Below are 26,566 nucleotides of genomic sequence, written 5' to 3'. Positions count from 1 at the left end.
TTCAATTAATGTCATGTATCTTATTAGTAGAATAAAGGATTGAAACCCTATGGTTATCTTAACAGACACAGAGAAAACATTTTACAAGATCCATCACTCATTTTAAATAAAAAACTTTCAAGAAATGAGGAATAGAAGGGAGTTCCCTAATTGGATAAAGGGAGTATTTGAGAATCTTACATCAAACACTACACAGTGGTCAAGGACTGAATGCTTTTTCCCAATAATTAGGAGCAAGGCAAAGATTTCCATCTTTACCAGTTCTATTCAACATTATAACTTTTACTCACTGTACCAAAAAATTAAAGGCATCCAATTTTGAAAAGTAAAACTGTCTTAGTTCATAGACAACATGGTCTTATATGTAGAAAATCCTAAGGAATTTATTTTAAAAGTTACTAGAATTAATAGTGAGTTTCGGGACTTCCCTGGCAGTCCAGTGGTTAAGACTCCACGCTTCCAATGCAGAGGGTGCAGGTTCAATCCCTGGCCGGGGAACTAGGATCCCACATACCATGCGGCGCAGCCAAAAAAATAAATTTAAAAAAAAGAATAGTGAGTTTAGCAAGATTGACGGATACAAAAACAATGTATTAAAATCAATTGAATTCTTATATTCAAGATGTAAGCTATCAAAAGTTGAAATTAAGAGAACAATTCCATTCACAAGAGCATTGAAAACAAAATATTTAGGAATAAATTTAGTAAAAGATGTGAAATACCTGTACACTGAAAGCTACAAAACATTGCTGAGAAAAAAATAAAGAATATTCCAATAAATTATGAGATATGCTACGTTCATGGCTTGAAAGACAGTATTTCTTAAATGGCAGATTTCCACAAGTTGATACATAGATCCAGTGCAATTCCTATCAAAATATCAGCAGACTTTTTTGAAGAAATTGGGAAGATGATTCTCAAATTTATATGCAAGTTCAAAGGATCTAGAATAGAGAAAACACATTTGAAAAAGAACAACGAATTTGGAGAATTTACACTACCCAATTTTAAAACTTCAGTCATCAATCCAGTGTGGTATTGGTGTAAGGGTAGACCTATAGATCAGTGGAACTGAAGAAAGTATAGAAATAAATTCTCACATGTATGGTCAATTTTTGACAAAGATGTCATTGCAATTCAGTAGAGAGACAGGATATTACTTTTAGCAAATGGTGCTTTGAACATATACAATTAAAATGAACTTACACCCTTCCTCTTACCATGCACAAAAAATAACTCAAAATGGGTCATAGGCTTAAATAAGAGCAAAAACTATAAATGTTTCTACAAGAAAGCATTGGAGACCATCTTTTTGAGGCCTTGGGTTTTGCAAAGATTCTTTAGAAATGACACCAACAGGATCCATAAAAAGAAAAAAATTGATGATTTGGACTTCATCAAAATTTTAAACTTTTGCTCTTCAAAAGACACCGTATAAAAATAAAAAGAGAAGCCCAAAGCTGTGAAAAAAAAATTTGCAAATCATGTATCTCAGGAAGGGCTTACATTTAAAATGCACAAAGAACTCTTAATAACTCAATAAAAAAGACAATAATGAGAAGACAAAAACCTAACTTCAGAAACACCAAAATATTTACAAATGGCTTGTGAAAAGTTTTAGCAACACTAGTCATTAGTAAAATGCATATTAATGTGATACGGCTGCTTATTTAGAAGACTTTTCAGTGAGTTTTTCTAGGTTCTGATTTTTATCCTTCACTAAATTTAACCCAGAAATAGGGAGCAGAGAAGCACATCATTCTTCCCAGAAATTCGCCTGCTTCTTAGAAGGAAAAGGCATTAAATGCCACCTCCTTTGCCTCTGCAGGTCGTCACATCCATCGGTGAGCTGGTTGAAGTGTGTTCCACCCAGATCCAGTCGGGCTGGAGGCCCTTGTTCAGTGCCCTGGAAACAGTGCACAGTGGGGACAAGTCTGAGGTGAAGGAGTACCTGGTCGGTGACTACTCCATGGGTAAGACTGTGCGTTGATTTCGTATCCTGAAACTTGTTTATTAGTTCTAAACCATAATTATTATAGCTCTAAGGTTTTGTTTTGTTTTTTGTTTTTTTTGCGGTACGCGGGCCTCTTTCTGTTGTGGCCTCTCCCGTTGCGGAGCACAGGCTCCGGATGCACAGGCTCAGCGGCCATGGCTCACGGACCTAGCCGCTCCGCGGCATGTGGGATCTTCCCGGACCAGGGCACGAACCCGTGTCCCCTGTATCGGCAGGCGGACTCTTAACCACTGCACCACCAGGGAAGCCCTAGCTCTAAGGTTTTTGAGTGGAATCTTTTTGGTGGAATCTTTAAGACTTTCTGTATACACGATCACGTCATCGTCAAAAAGAGGCAATGTCACTTCTTCCTTTCCAATTTGGATGTATTTTATTTCTACTCTTGCCTGATTGCTCCAGCTAGGACTTCCGGTACTATGTTGAGTAGGAGTAGTGATAGTGGGAAGAACGTGTGGATGATTCTGGCTGTGGAGCATTAGTTCTTTATGCCAAGCTTCATGCTATCAAAAGAATTCGGATAGGGCTTCCCTGGTGGTGCAGTGGTTAATCTGCCTGCCAAGGCAGGGGACACAGGTTCGAGCCCTGGTCCGGGAAGATCCCACATGCCATGGAGCAACTAAGCCTGTGTGCCACAACTACTGAAGCCCGCGCACCTAGAGTCCCTGCTCCGCAACAAGAGAAGCCACCACAATGAGAAGCCTGCACACCTCAGCGAAGAGTAGCCCCTGCTCGCCACAACTGGAGAAAACCCCCGTGCAGCAACGGAGACCCAACACAGCCAAAAATAAGTAAATTAAAAAAAAAAAAAGAAGTTGGATAATAGGAAGACTGGCATTCAGCTGTTTTAGCCGCAGGAAATGAGCTGGTGTGTCAGGAATACAAGTTCTGAGTTCCGCCAGCAGACCAAGAACCCTGAGCGTTATCAGGCCCAGCTCTCAGTGACAGATGGGACAAAAGGCCGAGAGACTTCTGTTGTTTCACTTATACGTATCTGTGTTGAGTTCTTTCGTAAAGCCAAAAGAAAAATGTTATCCACTTGCTAGGAAGAAGCAAAAAGTATCCAAATAACAGGGAGTTCGAATTACGGAGATCAGGTCTGGCTGGAAATAGATGGGCAGCCATACAGCAGGCCCAGTGACCAGAGGTGTTGTGTCAGGGGTCCCCAAGACTACCCCTGCACTTAGAGACCCATCAGAAGGACTCATGGGACTCAGCCTGTAGTTATGCCAAGAATTATTACATAGCTCAGATTTATTACATGGCTAACAGCCAAGATTTATTATGGCTACATAGTAAGGACAAGCCAGATCATAAGGGGAAAACACAGAATCCCTGCACAGGCTTACCTGAACTCTCACCATCCCATGAGGGGGTCCCACAGAGCACACTCTTCCTCCAACAGGGAAAATGCAGCAACATGTATGACCATAGGGCAGTGTGTAGGTCTTTCTGCCCAGGGAAGCCCACTAGAGACCCAGCTAAGGGCTGGTCACTTAGGTACCCTCTGCCTAGCATATTCCAAAATCCATACTCCCTGAAAAAAAGCAGGGGTTCAGATTAAACCACGTTGTTTGCACCAACCATCCAGTCACAGTGAACCATCCAGTTAACTGTTGCTTGGGAATATTCTGAGAGCCGGCTTCCCAGACTCCAGCCAAGGGCCCACTGTGCAAGCAGGCCTTTCTAAGGATAGCAGCCTTAAGCCTTCTATGTTAACTCTTTTCGGCTCAGGTATGAATAAATTAGTATATGCCATCAGGGGTTTATCTAAACCTTCCCTTCCCTATAATTATGTGTGGAGGAGAATTCCAAAAGACCACATAATTAATTGCCCTATGTAGACCTACCCATTGCCTCAGCCCTGTGTTCAGCCGGCTTTGCCCTCGTCCCTCTACTGAGCTCTCTTCATAGCCTTCCTACAGTTCCCTCTGCAGGCAAAGCTGAGAAGGACAGCATGGGAGACAAGCCAGTTATCCAGTCAAAAGCCCAGGCTTTTCTCCAACAGACCTTTTTTAAGGCTCTGTGGAAGGTGCTGGGAGTATGGGCAACCTGAAGGATAGAGACTTAACTTTCTTAAAACTCTATAATCTTCCTCCCTCAGGAAAAGGCCAGGCTCCGGTGTTTGATGTATTTGAAGCTTTTCTCAATACCGACAACATCCAGGTCTTTGCTAATGCGGCCACTAGTTACATCATGTGCCTTATGAAGTTTGTCAAAGGACTGGGTAAGTGGAGCCCTCCTTTCCTGCCTCCTGACAGCTGGGGACCCTCTCCTGGATGGCTCTGTGTGAACTGGCTGCAGCAAGCAAGCCAGCATCCTGGTATAGAAGCAGATGGCGCTATGCTGTGCGCTCAGAAGCACAAAGCTTACTGTAAACGCAGCTTGGATTCTGTCCAGGGTTGATACTTTTCATTGTGTTCATGGAATAATTTTATAATGAAGCATGTCTTCATATATTATTTTACTCCAACTTCTTTTTGAATCTTAAAATATTCAATATTATGTTCAATAACTACCCTCATACAGGAAACTACTGTCCTCAGTGTCATATAATTAGAAGTCTATTAATTAGTCTATTAGCCTAATTAGAGTTTGAGTTCCCAGCTCTTAAGCAAAAATTAAGAATGCCTTCCCCCAGACCTTACTGATTACAAAACGTATTTTGAAGGTGTAGAAGTCAACCTTCTTTGAGACTTTGTGTGTTTTAGGAACTACCTAGCTGACTTTATGCTTAATTTAGAAATACTTTAATACAGTAGAGTCTTGCTCTACAGCATAACCTGCTGGATCAGATGTTTGTATAACACGTGTTTATCTGGGGTGAAATGGAAGGGAGTAGCAGTTAGTTAAACCCAACGTTTAAAAGGAACTTAAGTCTTTACGTTTTGAGATTTTCACCCTGGTGTGCTCTGAGCCCTGTAGCCTTCTTTTAAAAAAAGAAAATATAAGGTTCATAATATTCTTTTGTATTCTTGCAAAATAACTGACAATTTCTTTGTAAAAGAAAATAGGACACAGAGAAGCTAGGTGACTTCATTCATGTTCCCCTTATTTTGGAGCAGGAGTAAAATGCAAGTTTCAAGACAGAGGCTGGAGGCCACAGGTCTGATCCACAGACCATCCTTGTTACATTCTGTTCTTACATACACCCATTCTGTGCTTCTGTATACCCTGGGAAATAGAGGGCTGAGCTGAGGGGCAACCATGAAAGCCCCTCACTTATCCACTTTACATACTGGGCTTCAGAGGAAGGTTTCTTTTGAAAGACAGAGCAAGATTTTATTCTTTTTAAACTCTGCTCTACACAAAATAGAAGCCAAACAGTTTAGTATCTTAATCATAAGAATACCTTAAAGTAATGAATCTCTGTCTTAGATAGTAAAAAATCCAGTCCTTGTTTAGAAAAAACTTTCCTCCTGTATTTCTCTTTACTCTCTCAACTACTACCTCACTCACAAGAGTTCTGACACCAGATGTGTGGGCTTTGTTCCCACACCAAGCAGTTCTCTGTGATGCCAGCTGGGTGTCCTATTGTCGAATCAATTCTGACCCCAACCAGTGTTAGACCAGCAGACCCCACAGGTGAAGGGCTCGGTCCTATGAGACTGCCCCCCGCCATTTCAAATGACAATTACAAGTAGAAGGTCCCCAAGTTGCCCAGAACTTCTGTTTAACTTGGCTACAAATCAGAGGTTCCCGTGACTCCCCATCCTTTGGATTCAGTGATTCGTTAGAACAGCTCACAGAACTCATTTATCAGCGTCTTATATAGTAACAGATATGCTAAAGGATACAGATAAACAGCCCGATCAAGAGGTTATATAAGTTGAGGTCCAGGAGGGTCCCAAGCTCAGGAGCTCCTGCCCTCATGGAGTTGGGGTACACCCTCCTCCCAGCATGTAGATGTGTTCATCAACCCAGAAGCTCTCTGAACGCCATACTCTGGGGATTTCTTATGGAGGTTTCATCATGTGGCCATGATCAATCATTAACTCAATTTCCAACCCCCCTCTTCTTCCTATGGTCTTTCTGGTGACCAGCCCCCGTCCAGGAGCTTACCAAGCTCTTTGCCTCACTAGAACAAAAGACTCTTATCACCCAGGAAATTCCAAGGGATTTAGGAGCTCTGTATCAGGAACTAGAGTTGAAGATCAAATATTAGAACAAAAGAAGCCTAGTAGTCTTATCATGTAGGAAATTAGGGTTTTAGGAGCTCTGTGCCAGGAGCCAGAGGCAGAGACCAACATATGTATTTTCCATTATTCCACAACCCTATATTTTATTTAAGAACCATTATTATTGGTATTCTATTGTTTGGTGAACAGTTGAGGGCCTGCTACGGGGGCATGGTGACCTGTACATACTATGGGAATACACAGATGAATATAACATGCTTCCTGCCTGTGAGAGGCTCACAGCCTCTTCTGGGAAACAGACACACAAATCAATAGTCACAGTTCAGGAAGATGAATATTTTCATAGAGGCTAGGGAAAAAAAAAAGCTATTTAAGCTGAAGTGAACAAGCAGCTGAGACGGGGTGCTTGGTAGTAGGGCCACGCAGACTTCAAAGGGAAAGTGACAATTGAATTTTGCGGTGTGAGCTGCTGTAGGTTTACTTTTCTAAAAGTAGGGTACGTTGGAGGTACCACAAAGGAGGGATCCTGGGTGATGAGACGGAAACAGAGGAAGGGGCCAGGCTCTAAAGGGCCCTGAATGCCACACCAGGAAATCGAGAATGTGCAGGGACGGTTCTGAAGCCACCGAGTGGTGTATCACATGTGACATTAGAAACTGAACTGGCAGGCACGTGTCCCTGTGGGTTAAGGACAAGAGGCTACAGGCAGAAACCAGTGTGCAGGAGTTTGGGAGAGAACAGAGAGGATGGAGGTCAGGATATTGTAGAGATGGGGTCCGGAGGGCTTGGACCGCTCTGACTTGGGGTGTAAGGGAGGGTGGAGCTGAGGTTGACTCCCCAAGTTCCTTGCCAGGACTGACGTTTCCCAGAATTAGGATATCCAAAAGGAGTGGAGGAGAGGAACAATAATGAATTCTATCTTTGGGCACTGGGACATGTTGAGTTTCTATGAAATATTCAAGTGGAGATGTTAGAAATTTTCACGGTAGAAATGTCAGAAGTTTGAGATCTTATCTCAGCGAGGGAGCTGGGGCCTGAAAATGGAGATGCAGAATTATCAGTGCACACCTGAGGATATTTAAAACAGAAAGATGCCATTTTTTTCTGTGAATTATAAGGTGGAGTTACTTGTCTGTGGCTTGGGGTCAGTGGGCACATCCGAGGCCCCAGTACAGCCACGCTGGCTGTGTCCTGCCCGCCTCCAGGGGCCGCCCCGTGCACAGACTTTGATGTGTGACATAGCAGCCTCCGTAAAAAACTTGGAACACTGTGATTAACAGGATAGGAAATGGATTTATTTTTTATTCCCACTTGGTTATGTCGACATGAATTTGAATTGCTCTGTGTTTTTATACTGTAAGGTGTGTTAATCTAAACTAGGGGTTGGCAAACTATGGCCCACAGGCCAATCCCACCCACTCAGAGTTTTTAGAAATCAAGTTTTATTGGAACACAGCCCTGGTCATTTGTCTGTGGTTGTTTTTGTGCTATAGTGACAGAGTTGAGAAGTTACAACAAAGAGAGTGTGACCTGCAAAGCCTAAAATATTTACTGTCTGGCCCTGTATAAAAAAAAGCTCACCAGTCCCTGATCTAAAATATACAAATGGTTATCTTTTCTTTCTTAAGGAGAAACATGCCTCTTTGTCTGCTAAATTTTAACTAATACCTAGTAATTATGTCTGTTTACCCACAGGGAAGGGTGCCAGTTGCTACGATTGTAGACAGAAACAATTACAGTACTGTGGAATAATTGTATGAAAAGTATAGAAGTAGATTCGTACATGAGAAGAAAAATGATCATTTCCAACTACTGTGTGCCTGTAGACTATCTAGATGCCCCCTACAGATCTGTTAAATTTCTAGATATATACACACAAAATAGAAGTCATTTCAGTTCAGTTTAGTAGTCTCCATCCCCACCCTAGATGTCTCAGATCTTCCCAGAGTCTTCCTTTATCATCACTGTTTAGTGCTGAACACTGGCAACAAAGGAGGTCCTTTTCCAAACAGAGAGAGGCCTAGTGCTTCCTTTCTGCCCAGCACATGGCTGGTCTCCAGGATCATCCTGTCATCAAAACTTCAGAGTCACACCATCAACAGCAGGGCCCAGGGAAGTGAATTAGAAAAATTGCCGTGTGTCCAGGTACAAAAAACCACCATCCAGCCACTGAAAGTACTGTTGCAGGATATGGAAAAAGTGGTCATTGTTTAGTGAAAAGGGGAGTTATGGAACAGAATAATTTCAACAAGGTAAGATGTACAGTGTGATCCCAAATGTGTTGAACATGTACACATGTAGGGGGAAATTTGACTGAAAGGGTTGTACAATTTGGAGTAATTTTTCCTTTCTTTTCTACGTTAGTAGACATTTGGGGAACGCATGCTGTATGACTAAGTAGGTCTTCTGTTATAAGGGGATAAACAATATTTGTCTCTGTCTCCCCTGCTGCCCCCAGGGGAGGTGGACTGTAAAGAAATCGGAGACTGTGTCCCAGGATCCGGAGCCACGTCCCCAGACCTGTGCCTCCCTGCCCTGGATTACCTCAGGCGCTGTTCTCAGGTACGCAGGCCCTGAAACCCACCTCAGAAGATGCTTACAAAACACGCATGGAGGTATTTTGTGGATGCCTAAGCGAAGTACTTTCTGCTGTCTCTGAGGAGATTGGGGCTTAGTTTTGGAGTATAAAGTTTTGTCCCCCCGCTTCTACAAAGGAGAGAAAGAAAGTAATGAAAATGTACTAAAACACACAATTGGGTTTTGAGATCTCTGAAACTTCCCATTCATACTCCGATACGTGAACTACCATAATCTCTATATCTGTGTCAGATATCGAAATCCTTCCGATGGTACGAAAACATGGACAGTGGGCTGCACACAGTGAAAAGAGACATTTAAAAAAGTATGTAGTCAAGATCTAGTAAAAAAAAATCCAGTGAAACATCATTTATCAGCGTGAACAGTGACCTTCCTTATGCTAAGTCCAGCGACTCTCTGTCGTTACCGTGTCACACGCCCATGGGACAAGATGATGCTCCCTTCTCAAAGCCCTTTCTCCCTAGGCTTCGGTGACACCCCCTCTCCGTAGCTCTTCTCCTGTCTTCTAAGGTTGTGTCCCTGGCGTCCTCTTGTCTGTCTGTTCCTCACTCTCCCTTGGTGATAACATCAATAGTATTAAGCCCCAGGGCTTTAGAAAGGATGCACAGCCCTGATTTCCTCCTCCAGCTGCTTCCACAAGGCCCACATGACCTGATTCCGCTCCCTTTCCCCCCTCAGCTCCTTGCCCCTCACTCACTGTGCTCGCCACACTCCCTTTCTGTCCCTCAGACACACCCTACTTGTTACTGCTCAGGGCTGTTGCTGTTCCCTCTGCCTGGAATTTTCTCTCCTCAGGTCTCTGTATGACACGCCTTATCGTCCAGATCTCATCTGAAACATCATCTCCTCAGAGAGACCAGGGCTTAGGTATCTACCAACTCCCTGCCAGCATTCCCCACACACCTAGGTCGCTCGTTGTAGGACTGCCTAATTTTTCCTATAACGTTTCTGTCAAATTTTATTTATTATTTGTGAAAGGAGTATGTCTGTAAGATGCACAGGGCAGGATTTCTGTCTGTCTCACTCCCAGCTGTTTCCCTAATTTCTGAAACAGTGGGGCCACAGCAGGCACAATTCTAATTCGTGAAGGTACAAGGCTCCTTGGGAGTCTGTCCCAGTAACAGATTCCGGCGGTCTGGGCTGTAGCAGTGAGAGTGGAGTAAAGAGCCCGAGCAGCCTATTAGCTCTGCTTCTCATGCCTTCATCGCACCCACCCTGCCCTCGGATTCCTCCATCCCCCATGTGCCCTCCCCCCACCCCCATTTCCTTGATGTTGAGTCAGGGGAAGGGAAATCAGAGTCTGGTATCTCATTTGCCTACAGACTCTCTTCCCAGTGATCCCCATAGAACACTTTCTCTTAGGCAAAAATTCTTGACATGTTTATGGTTCCCTTCACAGGTTTATAAAAGTCTATAAAACTTGTATGCAATTAAGATGCTGAAAAGGTATCCACAGAATCTTTTCCTCTACCTTTTTGTTGCCACTGAATGCTGTTTCAGCTGCTTCATGGGATAAATGCCTCTTGTGGACTGCCTTATGAATCCAAATCACAGGCAAATTTAAAACTTTGCTACAGTGGGAGCTTTTCTGGTTTTCTCTCCACCTTCTCTTCCGGTATATAGTTTTGTTGTCATTTAATAGAGTGCAGCTTTTTCCAATTTATAATTGCAATTTGGTATTTTTAATTTAGTTGTTGGCTAAAATCTACAAAATGCCCTTGAAGCCAATATTCCTTAGTGGGCGACTCGCTAGCTTGCCCCGAAGACTTCAGGAGCAGTCAGCAAGCAGTGAGGATGGAATTGAGTCAGTCTTGTCTGACTTTGATGATGACACTGGTAAGTTAATTGATTGGGCCTAACCAGGTTATTTGCTACGTTTGTATTCCCAAAAGCCTAAGCCATGAATTCAGTAGTTTACAGATCATGAATGGTCATCCGTTTATGTCGTTATTATTTATAATTCTAACAGAACAAGCCTACCTAAAGTTTCCATGGACTCTCCGACAACATTTTACATCAGTGTCTCCAAACCAATCCTTTTTAGATGGATACCTCCATCTAAAACTAGTGTAGATTTGCAGATTCCACTAAATATAGTTTTTAACTCTGAATTCTTTTGAATTTAGCAAATTGGACTGTGGTTGCATTTGGTGCATTGATACTTAAATTGGCTGGTAATTGTCTTTAATACCTTCTAGGAAACACAATCATTGTATAATTACTTCCTGTAGGACTATCTGGTTAGAGACTGGGGAAATTAAGTCATTACTGAAGAGACAATCTGTTTGTGACTGGTGAAGGCTCATTAAAAGAATAAATTTTAAAAATATGTTTCAAATTAGTTCCTGTGTAATTTCCTGTGAATTCGACTTCGATCTAGTAACTTTGGATAATTTTCAGATTGGTTCACTCATGTTCACATTTGCTGTCTTCTAATTCAGATGACCCTGTCCTGTTTCTAGACCTAACACTGGAAATGATATCCTTAAAGAAGTCTAATATCTGAGCATAGGTGTTTCAAACCCTTGCAAAAGGACTTTCTGGGGAAGATTTTTTAATTTGCTCTTTTGTTTGTTTTTCATTATTCGTCTGTTTTATTTTTCAAGACACAAATTCACTTATGGGGATATCTAGAAATTTTCCAGTTTTCCATAGGGATTATAAACAGTAAAACCTTACAAATACAGATTAGTTTTCAGGAAAAAAATATACGAAAGAATAAATATCTACTGTACAGAACAATTAAATATTGGAAATTGGCTAGATGTTGCCTAATAGAGGTTTCATTTTTAATGATTATATAGGAATTTTTACATAGCATCTTAAACCTCCAACCCAGACGGTTAAAAGCAGAAGCTAATGTTGCTTATCTATAGTACAGTCTTTAAAACAGTTGCAAACAGTTTGTATATGTAACAGTGAGCATTCCCTGCCCATTTGTGCAAATCGTTAATCCATTTTTTTCTAGGCAGCCCACCTAAGGTTTCCCACAGTATAAATTCATTGAGGGCTTTAAAGTTATATATGAAACATAGCTAGATCAGAGAAAAGAATAAAAGTAAGAGCTTTAAGTTAGTATTAAAAATTACTTCTCATCATTGATATACGTAGATATTATTCCTCTGCTTTCCAAAGGCAAATAATTGCTTTTCCATTCTCCTATGGAAATTTCAAACACATATAAAACTAGACAGAATGGTATAATGAACCTTCATGTACCCATCATCCAGCTTCAACTTTTTTTTTTTTTAACATCTTTATTGGAGTATAATTGCTTTACAGTGTTGTGTTAGTTTCTGCTGTATAACAAAGTGAATCAGCTATATGCATATGTATATCACCACATCCTCTCCCTCTTGCATCTCCCTCCCACCCTCCCTATCCTACCCCTCTAGGTGGTTGCAAAGCACTGAGCTGATCTCCCTGTGCTGGGCAGCTGCCTGCCACTAGCTATCTATTTTACATTTGGTAGTGTATGTATGTCAGTGATACTCTCTCACTTTATCCCAGCTTACCCTTCCCCCTCCCCATGTCCTCAAGTCCATTCTCTACATCTGTGTCTTTATTCCTATCCTGCTCCTAGGTTCTTCAGAACATTTTTTTTTTTTTTAGATTCCATATATATGTGTTAGTATACAGTATTTGTTTTTTCTCTTTCTGACTTACTTCACTCTGTATGACAGTCTCTAGGTTCATCCACCTCACTACAAATAACTCAGTTTCATTTCTTTTTATGGCTGAGTAATATTCCATTGTATATATGTGCCACATCTTCTTTATCCATTCATCTGTCAGTGGACACTTAGGTTGCTTTCATATTCTGGCTATTGTAAATAGTGCTGCAATGAACATTGTGGTACATGACTCTTTTTGAATTATGGTTTTCAGGGTATGTGCCCAATAGTGGGATGCTGCGTCATATGAGTTATATTTTCAGTTTTTTAAGGAGCCCTCCATACTGTTTTCCATAGTGCCTGTATCAATTTACATTCCCACCAACAGTGCAAGAGGGTTCCCTTTTCTTCATACCCTCTCCAGCGTTTATTGTTTGTAGATTTTTTGATGATGGCCACTGTGACAGGTGTGAGGTGATACCTCATTGTAATTTTGATTTGCATTTCTCTAACGATTAGTGATGTTGAGCATCCTTTCATGTGTTTGTTGGTAGTCTGTATATCTTCTTTGGAGAAATGTCTATTTAGGTCTTTTGCCCATTTTTGGATTGGGTTGTCTGTTTTTTTAATATTGAGCTTCATGAGCTGCTTGTATATTTTGGAGATTAATGCTTTGTCAGTTGCTTTGTTTACAAATATTTTCTCCGATTCTGAGGGTTGTCTTTTCCTCTTGTTTATAGTTTCCTTTGCTGTGCAAAAACTTTTAAGTTTCATTAGGTCCCATTTGTTTATTTTTGTTTTTATTTCCATTTCTCTAGGAGGTGGATCAGAAAGGATCCTGCTGTGATTTATGTCATAGAGTGTTCTGCCTATGTTTTCCTCTAAGAGTTTGATAGTGTCTGTCCTTACATTTAGGTCTTTAATCCATTTTGAGTGTATTTTTGTGTATGATGTTAGGAAGTGTTCTAATTTCATTCTTTTACATGTAGCTGTCCATTTTTCCCAACACCACTTATTAAAGAGGGTGCCTTTTCTCCACTGTATACTCTTGCCTCCCTTATCAAAGGTAAGGTGACCATATGTGCATGGGTTTATCTTTGGGCTATCTATGCTGTTCCATTGATCCATATTTCTGTTTTTGTGCCAGTACCATACTGTCTTGATTACTGTAGCTTTGTTGTATAGTCTGAAGTCATGGAGCCTTATTCCTCCAGCTCCATTTTTCGTTCTCAAGACTGCTTTGGCTATTTGGGGTCTTTTGTGTTTCCATACAAATTCTGAAATTTTTTGTTCTAGTTCTGTGAAAAATGCCAGTGGTAGTTTGATAGGGATTGCATTGAATCTGTAGATTGCTTTGGGTAGTATAGTCATTTTCACAATGTTGATTCTTCCAATCCAAGAACATGGTATATCTCTCCATCTGTTTGTATCATCTTTAATTTCTTTCATCAGTATCTTATAGTTTTCTGCATACAGGTCTTTTGTCTCAGTAGGTAGGTTTATACCTAGGTTTTTTATTCTTTTTGTTGCGGTGGTAAATGGGAGTGTTTCCTTAATTTCTCTTTCAGATTTTTCGTCATTAGTATATAGGAATGCAAGAGATTTCTGTGCATTAATTTTGGTTCCTGCTACTCTACCAGATTCATTGATTAGCTCTAGTAGTTTTCTGGTAGCATCTTTAGGATTCTCTATGTATAGTATCATGTCATCTGCAAACAGTGACAGTTTTACTTCTTCTTTTCCAATTTGGATTCCTTTTATTTCCTTTTCTTCTCTGATTGCTGTGGCTAAAACTTCCAAAACTATGTTGAATAGTGGTGAGGGTGGGCAGCTTTGTCTTGTTACTGATCTTAGAGGAAATGGTTTCAGTTTTTCACCATTGAGAATGATGTTGGATGTGGGTTTGTCATATATGGCCTTTAATATGTTGACGTAGGTTCCCTCTATGTCTACTTTCTGGAGAGTTTTTAATCATAAATGGGTGTTGAATTTTGTCAAACGCTTTTCTGCATCTCTTGAGATGATCATATAGTTTTTATTCTTCAATTTGTTAATATGGTTTATCACATTGATTGATTTATGTATATGGAAGAATCCTTGCATCCCTGGGATAAATCCCACTTGATCATGGTGTATGATCCTTTTAATGTGCTGTTGGATTCTGTTTGCTAGTATTTTGTTGAGGATTTTTGCATCAGTGTTCACCAGAGATATCAGCCTGTAGTTTTCTTTCTTTGTGACATCCTTGTCTGGTTTTGGTATCGGGGTGATGGTGGCCTCATAGAATGAGTTTGGAAGTGTTCCTCCCTCTGCTATATTTTGGAAGAGTTTGAGAAGGATAGGTGTTAGCTCTTCTCTAAATGTTTGATAGAATTCACCTGTGAAGCCATCTGGTCCTGGACTTTTGTTTGTTGGAAGACTTTTTTTTTTTTTTTTTTTTGTGGTACACGGGCCTCTCACTGTTGTGGCCTCACCCGTTGCGGAGCACAGGCTCCGGACACGCAGGCTCAGTGGCCATGGCTCACGGGCCCAGCCGCTCCGCGGCATGTGAGATCTTCCCGGACCGGGGCACGAACCCGTGTCCCCTGCATCGGCAGGTGGACTCTCAACCACTGCACCACCAGGGAAGCCCTGTTGGAAGATTTTTAATCACACTTTCAATTTCAGTGCTTGTGATTGGTTTATATTTTCTATTTCTTCCTGGTTCAGTCTTGGAAAGTTGTGCTTTTCTAAGAATTTGTCCATTTCTTCCGGGTTGTCCATTTTATTGGCATATAGTTGCTTGTAGTAATTTCTCATGATCCTTTCTTTGTATTTCTGCAGTGTCAGTTGTTACCACTCCTTTTTCATTTCTAATTCTGTTGATCTGAGTCTTCTCCCTTTTTTTCTTGATGAATCTGGCTAATGGTTTATCAATTTTGTTTATTTTCTCAAAGAACCAGCTTTTAGTTTTATTGATCTTTGCTATTGTTTCCTTCATTTATTTTTCATTTATTTCTGATATGATCTTTAGGACTTTTCTCCTTCTGCTGACTTTGGGGGGTTTTTTGTTCTTTCTCTAATTGCTTTAGGTGTAAAGTTAGGTTGTTTGAGATTTTTCTTGTTTCTTGAGGTAGGATTGTATTGCTATAAACTTCCCTCTTAGAACTGCTTTTGCTCCATCCCATAGGTTTTGGGTCATCGTATTTTCATTGTCATTTGTTTCTAGGTATTTTTTGATTACCTCTTTGAGTTCTTCAGTGATCTCTGGTTATTTAGTAGTGGTATTGTTTAGCCTCCATGTGTTTGTATATTTTACAGATTTTTTCGTGTATTTGATATCTAGTCTCATAGCGTTATGGTTGGAAAAGATACTTGATACGATTTCAGTTTTCTTAAATTTACCAAGGCTTGATCTGTAACCCAAGATATGGTCTATCCTGGAGAATGTTCCATGAGCACTTGAGAAGAAAGTGTATTCTGTTGTTTTTGGATGGAATGTCCTATAAATATCAGTTAAGTCCATTTTGTTTAATGTGTCATTTAAAGCTTTTGTTTATTTATTTTCATTTTGGATGATCTGTCCATTGGTGAAAGTGGGGTGTTAACGTCCCCTACTGTGATTGTGTTACTTTGAATTTCCCCTTTTATGGCTATTAGCATTTGCCTTATGTATTGAGGTGCTCCTATTTTGGGTGCATAAATATTTACAATTCTAATATCTTCTTCTTGGATTGATCCCTTGATCATTATGTAGTGTCCTGTCTCTTGTAATAGTCTTTATTTTAAAGTCTATTTTGTGTGATACAAGAATTGCTACTCAAGGTTTCTTTTTTTTTTAATTTATTTACTTTTTATTTATTTGTTTTTGGCTCAGTTGGGTCTTTGTTGCTGTGCGCTGGCTTTCTCTAGTTGCGGCGAGCGGGGGCTACTCTTCATTGCGGTGCTCGGGCTTCTCATTGAGGTGGCTTCTCTTGTTGCAGAGCATGGGCTCTAGGCGCATGGGCTTCAGTAGTTGTGGCATGTGGTTCAGTAGTTGTGGCTCTTGGGCTCTAGAATGCAGGCTCAGTAGTTGTGGTGCATGGGCTTAGTTGCTCCACAGCATGTGGGATCTTCCCAGACCAGGGATTGAACCCGTGTCCCCTGCATTGGCAGGTGGATTCTTAACCACTGCACCACTAGGGAAGTCCCTCCGGCTTTCTTTTGATTTCCATTTGCATGGAATCTCTTTTTCCATCCCTTCACTTTCAGTCTGTATGTGTCCCTAGGTCTGAAGTGGGTCTCTTGGAGACAGCATATGTATGGGTTTTGTTTTTGTATCCATTCAGCCAGTCTGTGTCTTTTGGTTGGAGCATTTAATCCATTTACATTTAAGGTAATTATTGATATGTATGTTCCTATTACCATTTCCTTAATTGTTTTGGGTTTGTTATTGTAGGTCTTTTCCTTCTCTTGTGTTTCCTGCCTAGAGAAGTTCCTCTAGCATTTGTTGTAAAGGTGGTTTGGTGGTGCTGAATTCTCTTAACTTTTGCTTATCTGTAAAGGTTTTAATTTCTCCATTGAATCTGAATGAGATCCTTGCTGGGTAGAGTAATCTTGGTTGTAGTTTTTTCCCTTTCATCACTTTAAATATGTCCTGTCACTCCCTCTGGCTTGCAGAGTTTCTGCTGAAAGATCAGCTGTTAACCTTATGGAGATTCCCTTGTATGTTATTTGTTGCTTTTCCCTTGCTGCTTTTAATATTTTTCTTTGTATTTAATTCTTGATAGTTTGATTAATATGTGTCTTGGCATGTTTCTCTTTGTGTTTATCCTGTATGGGCCTCTCTGTACTTCCTGGACTTGACTATTTCCTTTCCCATGTGAGGGAAGTTTTCAACTATAATCTCTTCAAATATTTTCTCAGACCCTTTCTTTTTCTCCTTTTCTTCTGGGACCCCTATAATCGAACGTTGGTGCATTTAATGTTGTCCCAGAGGTCTCTGAGCCTGTCCTCCATTCTCTTCATTCTTTTTTCTTTATTCTGCTCCCTGGCACTTATTTCCACCATTTTATCTTCCAGCTCACTTATCTGTTCTTCTGCCTCAGTTATTCTGTTATTGATTCCTTCTAGAGTATTTTTTTTTTTGCAGTACGCGGGCCTCTCACTGCTGTGGCCTCTCCCGTTGCGGAGCACAGGCTCTGGACGCACAGGCTCAGCGGCCATGGCTCATGGGCCCAGCCGCTCCGCGGCATCTTCCCAGACCGGGGCACGAACCCGTGTCCCCTGCATTGGCAGGTGGACTCTCAACCACTGCGCCACCAGGGAAGCCCCTTCTAGAGTATTTTTAATTTCAGTAATTGTGTTGTTCACCACTGTTTGTTTGCTCTTTAGTTCTTCTAGATCCTTGTTAAATGTTTCTTGTATTTTCTCCATCTGTTTCTGAGATTTTGGATCATCTTTACCATCATTACTCTGAATTCTTTTTCAGGTAGGTTGCCTATTTCATCTTCATTTATTTGGTGTTGTAGGTTTTTACCTTACTTCTTCGTCTGTAACAATTTTTTTGTCGTTTAAGTTTGTTTTTTGATGGGTGCTTCTGTGTTCCTGCCTTATTGGTTGTTTGGCCTGAGACGTCCAGCACTGGAGTTTGCAGGCAATTGGATAGAGCTGGGTCTTGGTGCTGAGATGAGGACCTCTGTGAGGCCTTACTCCAATTGATACTCCCTGGGGTCTGAGGTTCTCTGTTAGTCCAGCAGTTTGGACTCGGAGCTCCCACCACAGGAGCTCAGGCCTGACCTCTGGCCTGGGGACCAAGATCCTGCAAGCATGCGGCAGGCGAAGTAACGGTCACCCAAAAACATGGACATCCAAATCCCTGGAACTGCCTGGCTGGTGCATGGCAATGGGGACCCAGGGCTGCAGGAGGGGCAGGGCAGTGGCCTCAGGTGCACAGGGCAGCCTGGTGTTCTCAGAGTCAGAGCCAGGCCATTTGCACTGCCCGCACTGCCCAGCGTGCCAGGGACTCCACCTGGGCCTGACAGGCCCGGATTCACGTCCAAGGTGGCTTCAGCTATTTTTAACTTATAGCCCATTTGCCAGTTTTCTTATACATATCAGTTAATTTTCAAGGTTCATGTAAGATCTACACTGCATGTGTGGCTGCTCCATCTCTTAAGTCCTTGTCAGTCTATAGATTTTCCTCTCCATCTCTCTTTTACGTCTTTGCAATTTATTTGTTGAAGAAGTGAGGTTCTTTGTCACGTAGAGTTTTCCACTTGGATTTTATTGGTTGCTCCCCTTACAGTAGTGTATAACATGATTTTCTTTCCCCTGCATATCCTATTAATTAGCTTGTCCACCCCCACTTATATTTTGAGGTTCATGAGAATTTCTTGTCACCTGGTTTTCTTATGTTTATTGTGTATGACTTTGGTTTTGGCTCCTATTAATGGGGATAGTCAAAATTGGGGAAGTAGGTTTTTTTTAATGGGAGTATTTCAACATTGCATTTTCTCATACAGTTTTCTTTTGCTGGAAAATTAGAAGTATTAAAATAAGATATAGAGTGAGCTATTTTGCATATTCTACTCTAGATACTTTTGTACCTCAATAAACAAACTGTGGTATATACATACAATGGAATATAATTCATCCATAAAAAGGAATGAAGTTATGATACATGCTACAACATGGATGTACCTTGAAAACATTATGCTAAGTGAAATAAGCCAGACACAGGTTAGCAGGTGCTGGAGTGATACGGAGAATGCAGAGTTGTTGCTTACTGGTTATAGTTTCTCTTTGAGGTAATGAAAAAGTCTTGGAAATTAATAGTAATGATGGTTGCACAACGTCATATGTGTAATTAATACTACTGAATTACACATGTAAAAATGGCAATTATTGTTATATATATTTATAATTTTTTAAAAAAGGATTAAAGTGATGAAACTAAAAGGATATTATTACCTTGCTATCATCAACTTCCAATGAATCTAACAATTGTTTCATATAGTAGAATTTACACACCACATCACCTTCTTCCTGAAGGGGAATAAGGAAGACACTTGAACAGTATTTTTTTTTCTTTGACTTTGTCAGAACATGTAAGTCATAATTAATCCATGCTTATAGGCATTGAGGGCTACCTTACAGGGTGATGCCTTATATCCATATAGCGCTTGGTAGTTTTCAGAAGCCTTTTATATATAGTGTTTAGTTTGGTCTTGTGACGATTCTGTATTATGTTTGACTGAATTTCACAGAGGTCTGCTTTTGGTTTCCAGGTCTGATAGAAGTCTGGATCATTCTGCTGGAGCAGCTCACAGCAGCTGTGTCTAACTGTCCACGTCAGCACCAACCCCCGACCTTGGATTTGCTCTTTGAGCTGTTGAGAGATGTTACCAAAACACCTGGTAAATATTTCTATGTCTGTCTTTCGAGGGAGTTTGTTATACATATAACTTTTCTCAGGAAGGTATTTGTATGAGTGTCTATTTCACTGATGTAACCGCAGAGAGCATAATAGATGCTCGATATATATATTTGTTGAACATTTAAGACATGTTCTTGTATTGTTTATGGGTTTCCCACCAGTCCATTTATAAGTAATGGGTGGTGGCCAGGTAGGTGAATGTGTAGAACCCCACTATATTCAGGCCAATGCTGTGGTATCAATGTCCCCTTGAGCCAGTTGGCTTTGCTCTGTTCTATGGTTACAGCCTTCCTCTGTGGCTGGGTCTCATATACTCCTGGCCCCAGGGCTGTCAGTAGAGCTTAACAGGTCTACCATTGACATGAACCAACCACTCAAATGTATGAAAACAGCAACATCTTAATTGTATAAGGGTCGTAGGTGATTATATTTGGGAAAAGACATCTATTGAGTTCCCGATAGTACAGGAAATGGCCTTTGGGAATTTATTTCTTGTTCTGAATTAGTCAAGGTTAGCATGCACACTTACTCATCAAATTTTCCCAAGATCGGAGAAATTTTTTATAGAAATTTTAGTTTTCACTAACAGAAACAGAACCACAAATGAAACCACTAGTTTAATTCTCGAGTAATAAGAGGAGTTTTGTATTCAGTATAAACTGATGAAGCCTTGATAAGCGATACTGTTTTAAGATCCATAGCAAAGTTTATATCAGAATTTGTTTCAGGAACACCATTATAGCTACTCCTACACATTAAAAATTTAAAGACTTTCTATCCAAGAATAAGCAGGTATCTTATAGAATTAATTATATGCCACTATTTCTAAATCTGTTTTATTGGTCAGTATCATTTTCTACTACTAAGCGTGTATGAAGAGCGTTTTAGCCCAATAATTCTACTCCTAGAAATCTATCAAAGGAAATTAACAGTAATGAAGATAACATTCTATATATAATGATGTTTGATGAAGCATCTTGAATACCAAAATAATTATGAACACCCTAAATGGGTTAAATAAGTTATGGTAAAAGCATGTAAATATCTACAGGCATTAAAATGAATATCTGTGAATAATATTTAATGACATCAATAATTGTTTACAGGGCATTATGTTAAAATATATATAGCGTGGAGTACAATCTCAACTTTATGAGAAGCATTTATAAATATACACATACACCCAAAGATAATACATTCAAAAAGTACTAGAACGAAATACATCAAAATATTATTTTCTTCTTCTTTATACTCTCATGTGTTTTCTGTGTTTATTATGAAAAGGATACCTTGCTTGTGTAGTCAGAATTTTAAAAATCCATCAACGTTTCCGCAAATATTTTTATTACAGTGTTGTTCATAAAGCAAAATATAGAAACATCTTAAATTTCCATCAGTAAGGAAATGGATAAGTAAACTAATGCATATACAGTTTGAATAGTTTGGAACAGTATGTGGTAATAAAAATGAGGAATATCTAATTTGCTGACACAGAATGATCTCTAACTTGTAACTGTTATGGGCAAGAAATCAACATGCAGACCCAGGTTTACCTTATCCCATTTATATAAAAGTAATTTAAAAAAACCTCTATTTCTCTGATTCTTATAAATATATGTACTCTTAGTTTCATATAAATATACATCGAGTTCAAAGGGTGAACTTTTTCTTATATGTGTATATGTATTTGTATGTTTATGGGGACTAAGGAATTGATCAAGTGATCCTTTAGCTTTATCAGTATTGTTTGAATTTTTAACGAGTATATTTACGTATTACGTAATTAAAATCATGCAGAAACAAAAAAGAAAAATGTCACCAAAGACCATATATTTCCCAATCAGTGGTAAATTCTTTTTCCTTGCTCCTTCTCAGAATGGGGAGCTCCTGCGAAAGAGGAAAGAGGTGGGAAGCTCTCTGCCGTCACTTGGCGCTGCCATTCTGTTGCAGGAGAGGTGCTAAGATCACAATTCTGATGCTGACCTTTCTTTTTCAGGACCAGGGTTTGGCATCTATGCAGTTGTTCACCTTCTCCTTCCTGTGATGTCCCTTTGGCTTCGCCGTAGCCATAAAGACCATTCTTACTGGGACGTGGCCTCTGCTAACTTCAAGCATGCCATCGGTCTGTCCTGTGAGCTGGTGGTGGAGCACATTCAGAGCTTCATCCACTCAGGTATCTATGGTGCCAGAGCAGCTCATGCTGAGTCGTTTAGTAGATAGCAGCATTGTCTAGAAGTGCTTAGTAAACACCAGTGCATGATTTTTGTCCTGGGAATTATTAAAATAGAATTACATGGTTAGTGCTGGGAATTATTAAAATAGAATTACATGGTTAGTGCCAGCCTTCTAATAGTAGGTTGTCAAGAAGAAAATTGGTACCCCTGTGTCCTCTACAAAATTATCAAACAGAATGCTTAAAATACATGTGTGACTAAAAATAAAACACCTAATGAGGTCTAGGATATCTGTGCATTAGGAGAGGGGAGGCAAGTTCAAGTATATAATAAATTAAAAAAGAATACCCCTCTAGGCTGGGGGGGTAAGGGAGAGAGTGTATCCTATTGTCCTGCTGCATCTGGGGAGGCTAAATGGAAGAGGCAGGGTTTTAGAAAAGGCTCAGATTATGGGCAAGAGGTTACTTAACAGATTAGGGGGGAAGAGGGGGGTCATATCTGTGGCACTTTGAAAAAGATTTGGAAGTGTGGGGTGGATAGTATGCTGAAGTCAGCAGACAGAGAGGGAGCTGTTATGTCAGCTGTGGTACCAGTGGAGCAGCATTTGTGAAATAGATACTTGCCAAGGAAAGGTCTGGAAATTTGGGAGCAGGAGGAATCTTGCTGCTAGCCCTAAAGGTTACAAAGAAAAGGGAAAGACATACAGAAGTTTAAGGGAAGAGGGGAGGTCAGAGGCTCCCTTGTTGGCGAGGTTAGAGAAACTCATGAGAACTTGACCCCAAGGAAGAGTCAAAAAGCAAAGATAAGAAATGGGGGTCTCCACTAAGCTTAGTAAGGACAATTTGCCCTGCAAAAAACACACCGATCGAGAAAGAAGAAAAATGGGTATTTCCACATGCAGGCACTAACTGCATCCCTAGTGGTAGAGTTTCTGTCCAGGTCCTGGCTTTGTACAGCTCAGGACCCTTGAGGATTCCACTGAGAATTGGTTCTGTGGCATCGCAAGGACTTTGTGGAAAAGAACACTGGCGTATTCCTTGAACTGGGCAAACAGAATGTGATTTGGGGAGGTCTTATTTTCTTTAGTCTGGGACAGCATGCAGACTGAAGCCAGACTGAAAAGGTTCAAGAAGTGGTAGTTGGTATGAGAAGATTTTTTGTTTACTAAGAGCATTTAACTCAATCTAATGCAACGATCAGCCGTAAGGAATGTGTGTTTTATCTTTCCCTTTAAGAATTAAAATTTTTTACTAGCTAGTATTCAGGCTGTATAATAGTATATGTTCTATTTTGCTTAAGCAGAGGAATTATATACTTTGAAAAGTGTACATCAACACATTAAAGTGAGCCACATGCATTTCATCTTGATATATCTAGAAATGGATGAAACAAGCTAAAATTAGGTAAAAACCAAGATAATTTTTGCTATAATGAGTGTTTTATTTTTGTTGTTATTGCTATGGCCATTTCTCTCATTGTTCTATTTCCCAGATCCTTGTATATTTTTGGTATCATTTAGCCTTTCCTCTTTTGCTGTAGTATAGATGCTGTCCAGCCCGTTCCTTTGCAATACCGCTGAGTGCAATCTTGCTTTGATTTTCCTGCAGACATCAGGTACGAGAGCATGCTCAACACCATGCTGAAGGACCTCTTTGAGTTGCTGGTGGCGTGTGTGGCCAAGCCCACAGAAACCATCTCCCGAGTGGGCTGCTCCTGTATTAGGTGACATAAAGGTTCCCTGGCTCTCCACGGAGTTTTTATTATGAAATCCAGGGGAATTAAATTCTTTGATGGTAGCAGTCTACTTCTTATAAAAATGACTGTGCTACTCTAACTCTTCATTTCATCCAGTCAGCATTTATTGTGTAAGTCACTATACAGGGTGCTCTGCTGCCCAGAAAGTGATGTGACCAAGGTCCCTACCCGCAGGGAGCATACAACCTGTTCTAAAGGACAAAGAGAGTCATGGGAAAAGTGATAATAGGAAGGAGGAACTATAAATGCCATGAAAGGACGAGACGCCTGGGGAGTAGAGCAGTCAGCAAGACCTTTTGTAGTATCTCCCAAGGTGGGCTAGGTGGCGACTTTGTAAGCAGAAGAACAACATGAACACAGACATGGAGATAAGAGTTACAAGTGACAAGAGGGTTTTATCTTGTTATGTGTAGAGGAGTAGTGGCAAATTGGGCTGGAATGGGGAAATTAGTATAGAATATATACATGCAAGCCTAAGTTGAAACATCGGCCTATTTGTAGTGGGGATCCATTGATTTTTTTTTTTTACATTAAATGGGTTAGGAAATAGGACAATGGCATACCAGATGGGCCGAAGGCGAGAGTGACAAAAGACAGCAAGACTTGTAAGGGAACTATAGACTAAATCTAGGCACGCGTCTGGAAGGACCTACCTACCTTTTGTGACAATAAAATGTATGAATTCAAGACTTCTTTCCTTTTTTCTCCTGGCAGGTACGTCCTCGTGACAGCGGGCCCCGTGTTCACGGAGGAGATGTGGAGGCTGGCTTGCTGTGCCCTGCAGGACGCCTTCTCGGCCACGCTCAAGCCGGTGAAGGTAAGTCACTCAGAGGAGAGACCAGGGCACCTCCAGCCTTCCTGGTGATCCTCAAGTTGGGTCGCCTGGACTCCGCCTCCCTCCTTGTAGCAGGCAGTCTCACTTGGTGGGAACAAGGTAGCTGGATCAGTACTTTGTCCCAGACACAGTGACAGTGGCAGATCAAAGACAAGGCCTGGAGCCATGAACTCAGGTGCACCCAGGGAACGACTGCTGTGTTTCTCCCCAGGATCTGCTGGGCTGCTTCCACAGCGGCACCGAGAGCTTCAGCGGGGAAGGCTGCCAGGTGAGGGTGGCGGCGCCGTCCTCCTCCCCCAGTGCTGAGGCCGAGTACTGGCGCATCCGAGCCATGGCTCAGCAGGTAAGGATGGGGTTTTGGATCCCAGGGTCTCCGGAAGCTTGAGCTATTGCTAGGGGTCGTTTCTGAAGGCCGTGCATCACCACACTGCCTTTCATTCCTTTAGGGACATAGGTGTCCTGGCTCTGAGCTCTAGCCAGTGCTGTTCTTTTCCAGAAATCACTTGAACCTAGTCAACAGCGTCATGGTCCTCTCACCATTTCTAGCTTGTTGCATCCTGCAATGCCCTGATCAAATAGGGTCCTTTTCCACCCGGCCGCTGCACTCCATACATAACTTGACTTGCACTACTTATGGTATAAATAGTTACTGAAATACTATTGTTAATGCTAGACTATGAGCGTCTAAAAATGGTAAACTTATTTTTTTTTCCTGTATCTCCCATACACAGCAAAGAGCTTAACATTTACAAGTTGTTTAATAAATTTGAGTTGAATGTTAACTAACCAGTAAAATTAAGATGTACTTACTTACCGTGCAGGAATCACCATGTACCAATGACTTTCTCTTCTGACACACGGCAGAAGTCACAAAAGTTGGTTGTAAGCTGATGAGTCAGGAGCAGAGAACATATTCTGTATATTGGTAGTCCTAGAGCAGGGTGGATGGAAGGCACTTACTAAATATTTCTTGAATCAATGAATCACTAAATTACAGAAGTCCTTAATAGAATTTCCCCTTAGCACACTGATAACCCAGGATTCCCTGTCCACAGAAAGAACTCAGTCACGTTCACCATATTAGTCGAGAAGTTTCCTGCCAGGTCTGGCTTCTGAAGCGCTTTCCCCCAGCTCTCCTCAGAGAGTGGGGCAAGAACCTCCCACCTTCAACTACTCACATCTGCTAAGCACATTCCTAACATCCCGGACACGGGCTCTGGGCAGGAACCATAACAGAGGAGGCAAGAGGGTGGTCCTCCTCTGAAGGGGTGGCCTCTCTAAGTAGAAACATTCACAGCTGACTAGATGAGGAATTTCCACCCACAGCAAGAATATGAAAATGGAATCCTGTTCTGAAAGAGTTAGTGGAGAAGAACGGCAGAAAACAGTTAGCGAATCTTTCATTTCTCCATATTACTTTCTTCTTCAGTCCCAAACCTTCTCCCATATTTACTCTTCAGATGATAACCCAGTATTCGATGATCTGATAAGTTAACAAGATTTGGAAAGAAAAAATTCCTTAAGAATACTCAGGTTTCCAAAGGGAAGTAGTGAAGGTAGATTAAATAATGTCAAATGAAATCATTTGGATCAGAATCCGAGAAGTGGCTACTGTTTTCTAAGTCACTTCTCCTATTGGCTGTTAATAGAGCAGCGTGGCCACAGCAGCAGCCTTGACAGGAGAAGCCCCAATTAGTTTCCTGTTCCTGCGTGGTTTAGAATATGTACCAAACGGACGTTTAAAGCAGAGAAGACCTCTTACAAACATAGCCGCTTTTTATTTACTCTTAACAACATTAAATGTCAGTCCTTGCTATTTGGAGTGTAATGACTTGTCCCGTGGCAGAAGCAGTAGTGTCATTACTATTCGTGCCAGCAGCTAACTTTTATTGAGTACTTACTCTTCTGTTCTAATGCTTTGCATATGTCAGTACACACATATTAATTCATTTAATTCTCTCAACAAACATACCAATAGGAAATCATTACCAACCTCATTTTAAAGGTGAAAAAATGAGTAGAAAGAGTGAGCCACTTGCCGAAG

General features: G+C 40.9%; 1 protein-coding gene and 1 long non-coding RNA gene across 3 annotated transcripts in view; one reads left to right on the top strand and one right to left on the bottom strand.

Annotated features, from left to right (window-relative positions):
- Positions 1-26,566, top strand: part of ARFGEF3 (ARFGEF family member 3) — a 186,862-nt gene that overhangs the window by 140,932 nt on the left and 19,364 nt on the right. For both annotated transcript variants that reach the window (XM_027085256.1, XM_027085265.1), the window contains exons 23-31: positions 1,829-1,973; positions 4,116-4,238; positions 8,609-8,712; positions 10,440-10,584; positions 19,610-19,738; positions 21,755-21,931; positions 23,540-23,654; positions 24,402-24,504; positions 24,734-24,865. In XM_027085256.1, coding sequence (XP_026941057.1) covers positions 1,829-1,973; positions 4,116-4,238; positions 8,609-8,712; positions 10,440-10,584; positions 19,610-19,738; positions 21,755-21,931; positions 23,540-23,654; positions 24,402-24,504; positions 24,734-24,865 — 1,173 coding nt within the window. The remainder of the gene's footprint in view (positions 1-1,828; positions 1,974-4,115; positions 4,239-8,608; positions 8,713-10,439; positions 10,585-19,609; positions 19,739-21,754; positions 21,932-23,539; positions 23,655-24,401; positions 24,505-24,733; positions 24,866-26,566) is intronic.
- Positions 20,813-25,449, bottom strand: LOC113608631 (uncharacterized). The gene is made up of 3 exons (XR_003428371.1): positions 25,337-25,449; positions 24,345-24,606; positions 20,813-22,026 (listed from the first exon to the last, which is right to left on the bottom strand). It is a non-coding gene; the product is annotated as an uncharacterized LOC113608631 (long non-coding RNA).

The sequence above is a fragment of the Aethalodelphis obliquidens genome, unplaced genomic scaffold (assembly GCF_003676395.1).
Source record: "Aethalodelphis obliquidens isolate GAN/ISIS:26980383/991018 unplaced genomic scaffold, ASM367639v1 scaffold3, whole genome shotgun sequence".
Lineage (NCBI taxonomy): Eukaryota > Metazoa > Chordata > Mammalia > Artiodactyla > Delphinidae > Aethalodelphis > Aethalodelphis obliquidens.
This window is presented reverse-complemented; position numbering and strand designations above follow the sequence as displayed.